The 12502-nt window shown below is 37.7% G+C and overlaps 1 protein-coding gene across 2 annotated transcripts in view; it reads left to right on the top strand.

Annotated features, from left to right (window-relative positions):
* LOC102103304 (guanine nucleotide-binding protein G(q) subunit alpha) overlaps positions 1–12502 on the top strand; it is a 115064-nt gene that overhangs the window by 33983 nt on the left and 68579 nt on the right. For both annotated transcript variants that reach the window (XM_005522645.3, XM_014252330.2), the window contains exon 2: positions 7682–7866. In XM_005522645.3, the coding sequence (XP_005522702.1) occupies positions 7682–7866 (185 nt within the window). The remainder of the gene's footprint in view (positions 1–7681; positions 7867–12502) is intronic.

The raw sequence follows: 12502 nt of genomic DNA on the forward strand, positions 1-12502 counted from the left end.
AAAAGCTTGAATTTACATTAATTAAGGAACTACTGAACATCAACTGAATTGTATGTTTCAATTCTATCTTCCATTTTCTTCCAGTTTTTCAGTAATTCGGTATCTGCCTTAGTCTTTATTCTAGTAGTCACTTGAACTATTTTGAGTGCATCACTTGTACAATGAGGATGGGTATTTAATTTCTCTTAAGTTTTGTGGCTGCGCTAGAATGACTAATTTTATTATCATCTCAAAACCAGCCAGATTAAATTTGTAAGAGTATTTTTCTGCTGTAGAAAGCACTCGGACTAGCTGTTCACATAATGGGAGGTATTTTTTCCCTTTTTTTAAGGAAGATGGTTAATACAATTTCAATAGTGTAGGTAAGGAAATGATGTAACAACTTTAGTAATATTTGTAATAGATAACATTTGCTTAGTTTTTCATAGACATTTAAAATATTCAAGATGATTCTTGAAACTGCTCTACATGAATGTAGACGTTTCATGTTTCTTATTTGATGTAATTATCTACTTCATGAGCTTCTTCATAAAATTCTCTCCATCCTTTTTTGGAATAAATTTTGTTGCATCTTGCCAGGCTCTTTTTTGTTGTTACGTTAGTAATTCATGAAATAATTTTGTGTAGAATATTGACAGCCATCTTAATGAAATGTTTATAAATTACTAAAATGATACAGAAATAATTTAGTGAGTGATGAAATGATTATGTGCTTACTTGTTTTAAAAAAGCAAGTGGAATATGCGAGTGTGGCTTGTAAGCAAAACAAGAAGATTATGTAGTAGTTTTAATTTAAAGATACTCTGTCAGTGGAGCAAACACTTGTTAGTAGGATACTATGTACCCCTCTCCCATTTTTTCCTAAGTGGTTATTTGTCCTAGTTTAGGGCAAATTAGGGAGGAAAACTGGTTCACCAGTGCCTTCTGATTTTTGATCAGTTGCTGATGTTGAGGGTCCTTCCCCCGCATCATCATTATCATCATCTACTGGCTGATCAGTTTTGGTTTTGAATTTCATGCCTCTCGTGGTAGGAGCAACAGACACTGGCTTAGGCTCACTGTCTGGTTTGGCTGCTGGCTTAGGCTCACTGTCTGGTTTGGCTGCTGGCTTAGGCTCACTGTTTGGTTTGGCTGCTGGCTTGGCTGCAGCCTGAGTGACTGGGGTAGCTGCTGATTTATCTGCCTGCCCTACAGTATCTAGCACCGTGCGATAAGCATATGCTAGGGCCCAGCTAATTGCAATGATATTTTTCTCCGTAGAATCATCATAGCAATTCTCTTCCAGATATTTCCCTACTTCATCTGGGTTCTGAATTTGTTCACGTGAAAATTCCCAGGCTGGGGGACCAGAAAATTCTTTCAGAGTTCGGCCAATTCTCTCCCATTCTCTACACCAATCAGGATTTCCCACACCTGTGTCTACTTCTGGGGCAGGGGTCTTGTTGGCTCCTCTGGATATCTCAGCCCTCACTCTAGAGAAGTTGCAGACCATATAGAGGAAGCTTAACAGCTGAACTACCAGGAAAATGACCAGGAAAGTGGTATCCTTAACACTCAGGGGAAACTGGATATTCTCAAAAAGGGACATAACAGATTCAAAGGAGAAGAAGGAAAGAAAAGGCTGAAAAGCCTAATCCCCTGCTCTTCCTCTAACAAACTGGGTACAATTACTAATAAACTCTCAAAATGTGCTACTGGGACTGGGAGGCAGGGTCGGGCGAAGAAACCATAAACCAAACATACCTGACAGAAACTTCAGTAGTTCTATAAACTTCCTATAAATCATAATCACCGAGCCCAGCACAATAGCCATTCTAATCCGTACCCCTCTACTGTAAAAGAGGGAAAAGACAGGTATTAAAACCTCAAAAAATTCTAGGGACCAGATCCACATGAAGGCCTCCACCCCGAGAGATATTATGCATCCAAACACCATGGCTACTGACTGCTTTATCCCAATACAGAATAAATACAACCAAACATACAACTAACTATCAGTACGGGTTTTTCTACTTTCTCGCCCCACGTTGGGCGCCAAAAACTGTATTTGTCCTAGTTTAGGGCAAATGAGGGAGGAAAACTCTAAAGGGGGGTTTCCCCAGGGAAATGTCCCTTCCCCACCAATTGGTCCGGGAAAGGGAAAAAAAAAAATTCCTTGGAGAGAAGTGGAAAAAGCTGTTTATTTAACAGAAATTGAATAATATTAAATAATAAAACTTCTCACTGTTGGATGGGATGGCAAATCCAGGAAGAAAAGTCCTTTTCATGTGGTGTAGCTCGGCTCACTCAGGTTCTTATCAGTCCCTCCGGCGCTGGAAAGTGCCGAGGCCCAGGCCCCAGTGGGCCACAGGCGTGAGCTCCCGGGGTTTGGCTGGGTGTTTCTCAGTCCAGAGCAGGCTTGCACAGATCCAAGAAAAAAGGGAAAAAAAAGCTCCAGGGAACTCCTCTGCCTCAGCTAGCTAAAACTAACTAAAAGCCAGAGAGAAGCTCTGTCCCGCTGTCTGTCCGTGCTGCAGACACCACAGTCCAGGCGCAGGATGTGTGGGAGTGATGTTTTTCCTTAACACAAACTGCGTGCTTCTTCTTCCCCCTCCCTTGCTCTCAGAGCCAGTCTTAAAGGTGCAGAACTTAATATATAACATAAACCAGACGACTGGGGATACCAGTATCATAAAGTCACCCCAGGACATTCTTAAACTTGTGCACTGTTTAATCTCAAAAAGCCATCACTGTGATTCTCACCTAATTTGGCTTTTTGGAGTTATTCCTTTCAGGTTTTAATGTAACTGCAGAACATGGTGCTATTGATGTAGGAACAGATTCCAGGACACCTTAGTCCTCTTTCTTGCTTTTTTTGCTTGAAATTTGAGGTACTTAACTGTTTCATAAGCTTCTCTGTATCACTAAATGAAACGTCTTTGAAATGCTTCCTAACATCATGCAGCTCTTGTGAGGTTTAATCTGTTAATGTCATTTAAGGAGTTTGATAATCACACAAGGAAGATACAATGGTACTGCTGTTCATATTATGAAAAATATAAATATGCCTGCTGTATGCATTATCAGGACTGGTACTTCCTTACAGGAATTCTCTTCATGTCTGTGGATGAGTTGTCACTTAAATTCTTTGGTGTTTTTATGACCAAGATGAAAATGGTCAGTTTGAGTTACTAATTTACAGTAGTAAAAATTGGTTGGAGATGTAGGTTGGTACTTATGTATCTTTCAAGAGGGTATGATAAAGTGATACAGTGTTATAGAGATAATACTTTTTAAGCAATAGGGAAAAAAGTTCACTGTACTGGGAGTCTTCACTTAGAAACTGCCTGAGCAATAGCTGTACCAACTTGAAGCAGATCAACTCAGTTGTGGCAGTTGTTGACAGAGGTGATGGTCAAGGCTGTTGTAGAGGTAAGGATCTCTTCATAAGATGTCAGGATGAGAACATAGTCTTGCATGACCACATCAGACGGACTGACCTGTTTGTGTGGGAGAGCCTCCTTATTTCAGTAGCCTTGCTGCCTTCTTTTGATGGAGAAGAGATACTCCAGTTCCGCTCCAGAACTTGTCCAGAACTTGTCCAGAGCTGGAGAGCTTCCCCTCCACCTCAGGGAGTTTCACTAGAGTCTTACCAACCAACTTACCCCTACCAACATGAGCCTTCAACTGTGAGCCTGAAAGCTGCTGTTCCAGATGGTAGGACAGACTAGCTTCTTCGGTTCTGCTCCCAGGAGGATCTCATGCATTCCATAATACCTTTCAACTAATTTGTCACCTAAAAAGACAAGCTGGTCCAAGGCCTGAATTCTACACTGTTTTGTGTTTTCATTTAGCCATACTTGGTTTCAGCGGAAATGTGATCCCGCTGCATTCCACTGCTGGAACAGCAACAGACCAAACCATATTTTTTTGTTTTCTGTATCACTGAATTACTCGTAGCATAGAGGACATAAAACCCTCTTCCAAGTGAAATATAACTTTAAGTGAAATCAAGTATTTTTCTTCACATGTTCATCACATGTTCATTCACATTCTTCACCTTTCTATTAATGTTTTAGCTCTTACTCCTCCTAGGAGTTACTCTGCTACTTGCTATCTGATGAGATTGATTCCTCCCCTTTTCTGTAAATCTGTGAGCCAGTGTACGACCGACTGCTTTATCTGAGTAAATGTTTGATGAAACTGTAGTTATAGTACAGTTCTGCTCATCTCTGTAGGATGTTGATTCCACTCTGACCCATGAATCTTCACTCTCCAGGTACTTCTAGCCTTGCTTTCTGCATCCAAGCCCCAACATGAAAGCAGTTTTATGCAAATGTACATGCTGTTGTTTTGACAGTTCCTAGTAAATGTGTGTGTACAGCGACTAACAGGGGGTAGTGGATTTCAATGGCTTTCTCCTTCTTCCTTACATGTTAATGTCTTCTTGTATCTAATTTAAAAATTTAAAAATTCAAACAGAATAATAGCGGGTTTTCCTTGCCTTTTCGTAGGTCAAACTTGGGAAAAAAACACCCCCAGTGTAGTTTAGAAGTGTTTCTCTTTAACAGATGCCAGTGTGAATTTTGCTTAGAGAATGGCATCTTTGTTGTTTTATTTAAAAGTCCCGTATTTTATCTGAAGATACTATACTTGAGATTTATTTTTTTTTTTTTTTAAGTTGCAATGCAGAGAAATGCAAAGACAAGTACAGGTATGCATAGCACAACCATACAAAAGAATGGCTGGTCATTCTAGGCTTCTACAGTTGTCTTAAATTAGTCTCTTGTATCATCTTTGTCAGTCACCACAAGTTCTGAAACCTCTCTGCAAGCAGCTGCATTGTAATCTATTTAAAACTAACCATGTTTAAAGTTTTTCAGTAAGTTTCATAGAGCAAAGAATGTTTTATTTCAGCATTCTGTAGATTTTTTTCAGAATGAGTACCAGAAGAAATAGCAACAATACAGTAAATTGTATGTGATATGTATATATGTGGGTGCACGTGCATGCATAAGGATCTACTCTGCATTTAAGCATCCTGACTTCTGTCCTGATTCTGCCTGTGGATATAATACTGCTAGAAGTACTTTCAGCTCTCTGGTTTTAAAATTCTTGATGATGCAGTAATAGTTGTTGCTATTAACATTTTGAGAAAAAATACCCAGAGGTTTTCAGAAATTTTCAGTTTTTAAGGCGCTAAGCTCTTAGAAATTCTGATAATCCTCTATGCCATGATTGAACAGGAGTCCATTACTATTACAGATGTTTATTATTTTTAGAAGACCGTTACTATTTTTCATTCATTAGATTGATTTTATTTGGGAAAAAGTTTAAAAGTCAGATTAACAGTCAAGCTGTGTGTTTGAATCTGGAGTATGGGATTTTATTCAGTCACAGTACTCAATTCTCTCCCAAGTACTAGACAAGGAATTATATTAGGATTGGGAGGGGGTAGAGGGGAAGGTTGAAAGTCATGTTTTATAAAAGATGAGGGAGTCTGGTAATGGTATTCTGCTTATGATTGAGATTCATTCACTGAGGTACACTGAGGTGAGAAGATACTATACATCTGGTTTCAGAGAACTGACTTGACTAATTCAAATGTGCAGTGGTAGCCAGCAGAAAATTGGTCTCAGTATATTTTACTCCCCCATTGGTCCATTATGCTGATCCACTGGGCTGCCATTTCACCTTTGTTCTCACCTTTTATCAGCTAGAGGTATTCATGGAATGATGATGGTGGAAGCAGTGGCTAACAGAGTCCATGAGGCCTTCATATCCTCTCAGAAGAATGTGTAAATTTTTTTCCTATGTAATTTCAGGTTTTCTTCTCACCAGATGAAACAGGCCCACTCAAGGGTCCTGTTCAGGTTAGCCTTGTTCAACTGTTACCTGGTGTTGTTTTTTGTTTTTATTATGGTGAATAGGTAACATTTCAATGTACTGCGATGATGTATTTTTAACTTGTTCTGTAATGAGTGGATGAAGCTGTAAAAAGCACAAGTTGGTATCATCAGTGTCTTGATCTCTAGGGAGATGATCTAGCAGCCTTTCTTTACATAAATGGAGTTTACAAGAAAGCTGGAGAGGGACTTTTATGGGGGCATGTCATGATTGGACAAGGAGAAATGGCTTTAAACTGAAAGAGGGCAGGTTTACATTAGATATTGGAAAAAATTCTTTACATGTGAAGGTGTGGTGAGGCCCTGGCACAGATTGCCCAGAGAACCTGTGGATGCCCTATCCCTGGCTGTATTCAAGGCCAGGTTAGATGGGGCTCTGAGGAAACTGGTCTAATGGAAGATGTCCCTGCTTATGGCAAGGGGGTGTTATGATTTCATGATCACTAAGGTCCCTTGTAACCCAAACCATGCTGATTCTGTAGTATGTAACATCATGTTTGATTTTCTGGGAATGTGTGTGTAAAGAAAACTTGCATTAGAAGTTCATTATATGTGTGCAGGAAATGGGAGTAATGGTTTCAAAATTATGCTTGTGGTAAGGGCTGAAGTTTTTAGAGGCTTAGATTTTACAGTGTGTGCTATCTCAGAAATAGTTAAGGGTTAGTCCTATAAATTGTACTGCTGTGAAACATACTTTTCTGAGAAAACACCTAAAATGTTATCTAAGAGGCCTTTAAGGATGCCATTGTCCTGCATATGAGTATTATGGTACGAGGCATGAAAGCTTTACAGAAATGATTAAAATAAAGCTTAGGCTGAACGTCTGAAACAGCACTGAGCAATGCATTTTGTTTTCTGCAGAGCTGAGTAGCTGGGTGAACACAGGGCTTACGTAGCTGTGCAGATTCAAGTCCTCCTCTTAAGCAAACACAGGGATAATATAGATAAGCTTTTATAGTCACAAATGGGCTTGTTGAATTGGAGCAAAGGAAAAATGTTGTGTGTTGTAACCTTTGTGAAGTTTCCAACAAGCAGATCTTAAGCTGACAAAAAGTAGTATTTCATCAATAAACTAATTTTATACTTTGTAGTACAAAGTATAAAAAGACATAAAAAAAATTTAATGGAAGGAATGACTGCTCATTAATAAGTATGAACCAAATTTTAATTAACAGTGATTTTGTATGGTTCTGAGGTTGAAGTTTGATGACCTCTGATTGTTCCAATACTAGCTTAAAACGAAAAAAAACCAACCCAACCTCACCCCTCAAACAAAAAGTAAAAAACCAAACTAACAAATACAACAAAACTAAAAACCCGAACAAGCCAACACTCCTGCAAAAAAAAAAAACAAAACAAAAAGCCCAAAACGCAGTGTGTTGGTTGCTTGCAGTACCAGATTACTTTACTGTAATTTCCTGAGAAGTAGCCTAGGAGGATTAGTTTTCTTCCTCTTTGAATTTTTGTGATGAAATGTCTCGTGAAGTTAGAGTTTTGGACAATTACATCTTTAAGAACAGAAGATTTTAAAATATGAAGTCATATATAATGTGGATATTTTGGAGTGCCATTTTGCTCGTTAGTTTAGTTTTTAAATCAAAATGCAAAATTTTAATTCAGTTGTTCCTCAGTACCTGGTGATGCTACTGTTTGACACTGAATTGGTCCTTGCAGTTACCTTCCAAGCACCACTTGACACTGTTGAGCCCTGCAGTAAGCAAGCTGTCAGCATTGGGAAAAAAAAAGTCATGTTTGTGTCCCCTGGCTAAAGCATATCCTTCTTATTTGTCTTGCAGGCACAGGAGAGAGTGGCAAAAGCACATTTATCAAGCAGATGAGAATCATTCATGGATCAGGTTACTCTGATGAAGACAAAAGGGGCTTTACAAAACTGGTGTACCAGAATATATTTACAGCAATGCAGGCCATGATCAAGGCCATGGATACCCTCAAAATCCCATACAAGTGTGAAAATAACAAGGTGAGATTTTTGTTTATTTCTGTAGCTGAAGTTTTTCCTCTTTTTTATTTTCGGAAATATACTGAAGGTCTCCAAAAAAAAGACGCATCACAGAAACGATACTAACAGCTCAGAAGGGCGTTTCCTGGCATTTCCTACCCTGCCTTTCTTTCTACTTTCACAACACAAATCTGCTTTTAAACAAGAGACCTCTCATAAGATGCCTGAGGGGAATTGTGACAGAACAGAGGTTTGATGGCAGGCTGCCATTCAACTTCAGTAACTCTTCAGTCCTTTCCTATAAGGCTGTGCTCTGGTTAGAGCACAGTTAAACCATTCTAGTGATGTGTAGCAAAACTTCACTGCTTAAGGATTGCTATTGCATTACAAGTGGAAAAAATTCAAATTATTAGAAAAATAGGTGAGAATATCTGTTTTTGTGTGAATAGATTGTTAAATTAAAATTTTCTACACAAGACCTTGAAACAGTCAGAGTCTTGAGATTGATGTTATTACTGCAGTTTAAAAGGAAAAAAATACATTTAAAATGTTTCTTAGGGTCATCACTGATTACCTTAAATTTTTTAGTTTTTTTTTTTTTAATATTCAGATTTTAATAGTACAGTAGCTATAATAGTTGGTCTCATTCTGTGACTAGGAATCAAATGCTTAGTATTTACTTAATATATGTAGTAAGCCACAGAATTACATGTCTGTCTCTCCCAATATCACAGAGTCATAGAATGGGTCAAATTGGAAGGGACTACAGTGGATCATCTAGTCCAACCTCACTGCTCAAGCAGGCACTGTTTGGTAACAGTTCCCTGAGAACTTGTTTTTATTTTAACCATTGGTCCATTATCAGCAACTTTGTTGAAAGTAGAATTTAAGATCTGTGACAAAGTGGATGGCTCACCTTTGTTTCCATCTTGTGAAAGACTATTTATCTATGATTAGAAATGATTATCTAGTAGTCCTGGATGAAAGTAATACTTCCTTTGATAAATTACTCAAAAGTTATTTTTTTCTATTTTTTTTTCATTAAGATAAAATACCAAAGAGCAGCAACATTTACAATAAAAAAAAAAATCCTCCATTAACTGGGAAAGAGAAAATGAGGTACTTGGATTAATATTAGAATTTTTTTTTTTCTGAACATATGAAGTTTAATTATTAAACTGTTGTATGTATTTTAAGTCAGCTAACTTAGAAGTAGGAAAGATAAAGCTTATTACCAGGTTAACGATGAGTTGTTTTTTCATTTGAATTTGCTGAAGTCATTGCAGATGATCACTTTGTTGGTGATGTGATGTTGCAATAACAAGAGTCTTGCAAGAGCATGACTTCATGCAGTAGGAAGTCAGGAGGATCCCATCTGTCAGAATCAATATTGTTAACCTTCTTTAATGGTGGGTGGATTTTTTTGTGCACATGAAAAAGATTGAAAAATTTGTAATTGGTAAGATTCTTGACTGTTAACTTTCCTAGTCTAGCTGTGTACTGGAGCTCCTTCACCCTCTGTAAATCAATCAAATGTCTAGTTAGTTTTAAAGCTGTAATTTCATTTGCATTTCAGCCTTTTGGTTCCATGTTTTTGCTGTGTGGAAAGCATAAAACATACTGCCCTGAAAAGTTAGTCGATCCTAAAGCAGATCTTTTGTTCAAAATTGGTGTTGACTGCCACTTTGCCTTAATATCTGAAAATGCTAATGATAGATTAGGATTATTTTTTCCTTGTATTATGGTACAGAGTATGTGTTCTGTAGTTATTTTTCAGGTGTGCTGAGTTTTCATAGTGTTCTTATATGGCTGAGTGATTCAGGTAGGTTTCTATACAGCCATAGCTGTATAGACATGGCCAGAACTCTTCACTTTCTCTACATGGAAATTACTTCACTGAGAGTAGGAGTCTGTACTCAGCTACTTTGCAAGGATTCCCATCAGTTTCTAATAGGGCAGAGTAAAATAAAAGTTACCAATTACCTGTCTCTCAAGGCAATTCCTTTACAATTCCATCAGGAATACAGGAAAAACCAAACATGCTACAGCATTGTGCCTAAATAGGCATGATTGTGGTCTACAACACTGGCTTTGTATACAAGGTCACTTCACTTCAAAGCACTGAGCACTAGTCAACAGATAAATCTGCTCCTTCGTTTTTTTACAGGCTGTTGAAAACAAACTCATTAGTCTGGCAATCTAGAAAACACAGGAAGGACACTTCCTATTAATTTGAAACTCCTATCAGGAAGTCCTATCTCTGAAGAGAATATCTCGAAGTTTGTGTAACAGCGTATTTTTAGCACAGTAGCTGTTTTACACTGTAGTTTAGAAAATTGCAGGTCAAGCTAGAATTGATGTGGTTGAGCCTAAAGAAAAATTATCCCTTTTTTGGGTCAAATTCTTCATATTCTGCAGTAGACTTTAGGGCTACAGTATAAATGGTTTTCTCTTACAGTACCAATTTTCAAACCTTTAACTGTGATTTTTTTAAAATTGGAGTATTTTGAATCTCTGACTGCTGCTGAAATTTGAAGTGCCTACAGTGCCCTGTGCCCTAGTAGTCAGTTAAGTAGGCAGCGGTGTTCTTTCGTGTGGTGTACAACATCAAAACATTTACATTGGGTTATTTTAGTATAATCAACATAGCAGGAGGCAAATTGTAAATTTGGCAAGTCAGTTCCTGTGGGATTGAGTTTGGCTTCATAGTCACCAATGTAACTAAAGAGGCAGACAGTGAGATGCATTGTCCTATATTATAATAACCTAGACTGTTTTGAAGGATTCATTATCAGAGTAGTGAAAGCCAATTGAGAAATGTAACTGTGTTTAGAAGCTAGTATCTCAGAAGTGATGGTAGAGAATTATATGATGGTAGAGAATTATATGATGAAAGACATTTATTTTTTTGTGTTTTAACTTCAGAATGTGAGCTCTTCTGATGTTCAATGTAATGGGTGAGTGTGATCTCTTAGTAATTTGTCTGTCATAGGAAATGGTTGCTTATAGACTTTTTCAGTTTCCTTTTAGGTAAATTTTACTGTGCTTCCATTATTTCTTTTACTAGAAGTTATGAAGTTGTTGTATGACTTCTGAATTTTAGGGTAATAAGTATTTAATGAAATGAGGGAAAGTTAGTTTTTAAAGAAATGTTCAGAAACAATTCTGAAAACTGCCTGTCTTTTGTGAAATTTTGTTTATACAAACTTCCTTATGCAGCCACAGGTATTCAAATACTTAGTTTTTAGAAAACAAAGTGCGGGCTTATTCTTTTTTGCAGTTTGTCTTTTTAGACAAATGAATCTAGTACTGTACTAAACACTAAATGCCACTGTTGTCCTATACTATTCCATTTTAGTGTAAATTTCAAAAGACAAGTTGCCACTCTCTTCCAGCAGACAGTATCAGAAAGTATCAGTATCAGTGTCACTCCATGAAGATTAACAGGCAGGAAACTACTTGAATCCCATTCTTATCATTTCCTTTGAGACTTCTTAAATATTCATAACAATAAAGCTAATGTGAGTAACTGTAGCGTTTAAGAACAGGCTACAGGAAAGTTGTTCAAGAAGCTGGAAACATAAAACTAAGTTTAGTGGTAGACATTTGCTATTAAGTTTCTATGAATGTTTTCTGATTATTTTTTGTCTGTATTTGTGCCTGTTTCCTTTGGGAAATGTTTTGCAGTCAAAATGAGCAGATATCAGAAATGCTTTCAAAGTTCAAAATCTTACTGGCATTATCTTCAGATCCATAATTGCTTTGTTAGCTTGGTTTATTCTGTCAGACAGATCCACTGGAGAAGGCTAATAAAATTACAGGCAGAGATGGGACAATAGGAGCAGGAATGGAATCAGATTGCATAAGTGTTTGTCTTGGTTTAACAGTTAGGGATGTTAAGTGGTTTGGTTCTCTTGGTGAAATATGATGTTGAACGATTTGGAGGAAAGGGCCTACTGCAGACACCTCACCCAAAACAGTGCAAAGGATTGAATCTAGGGCAGTAGTGTGCAAACCAGGAGTGTAGGTCTCTCAGTCTGGAGGGTTGTTTTATTTAACAAAAAAAGCAAGAATTAAGTTCTTGGGACAGTGACATAAAATGCTTACCACTTTAGAGTGGCCATAATCAAATGGCTCTTAAAGCAGATGGAGAAACCTGTATGGTTCTTGGTTAGTATTTAACAATCTGTAGTGCTTGGTTAGTATTTAAGTTCTCTGAGGTGTTTCTCCAAGCACTCAATATCAAAGTAAAATTACCCAATAAATAGCAAGGCTTGCAGAAGCGTTAAATGCTTCTAATACCAGGAAGCTCAATAGGCATTATTTCAGCAAGAAATAGGTAGCTGCAGTCAGATGACATGTGAGAGTGTATAGACAATTTGAAATACAGTCCTTTAACTACATGTATTCAGAGGAACTGAGGATAGCTTGTTTTTTTTCCCCCGGAAGCTGTAATATGAGGGAAAGCCGATCTCCCTGATAGCTTTGTTTCCTCCCATGGGGACACTGATCTGTGAGCTTTAGGGATTCCAATAAGGTCATGAGCAGTTTCTTCTGAGTGCTTCATAAAGAGTCCTTTGTGAGGACTTGGACAATCCTAAATGGATAGCAGCCTCTCCTCAGCTGTCTTACTCATCTTTTTACCAGTCTCTTGTCA

This window comes from Pseudopodoces humilis, chromosome 4 (genome assembly GCF_049639895.1).
Source record: "Pseudopodoces humilis isolate 2021_Gansu_Grassland_sample_001 chromosome 4, ASM4963989v1, whole genome shotgun sequence".
NCBI classification, from domain to species: Eukaryota; Metazoa; Chordata; class Aves; order Passeriformes; family Paridae; genus Pseudopodoces; species Pseudopodoces humilis.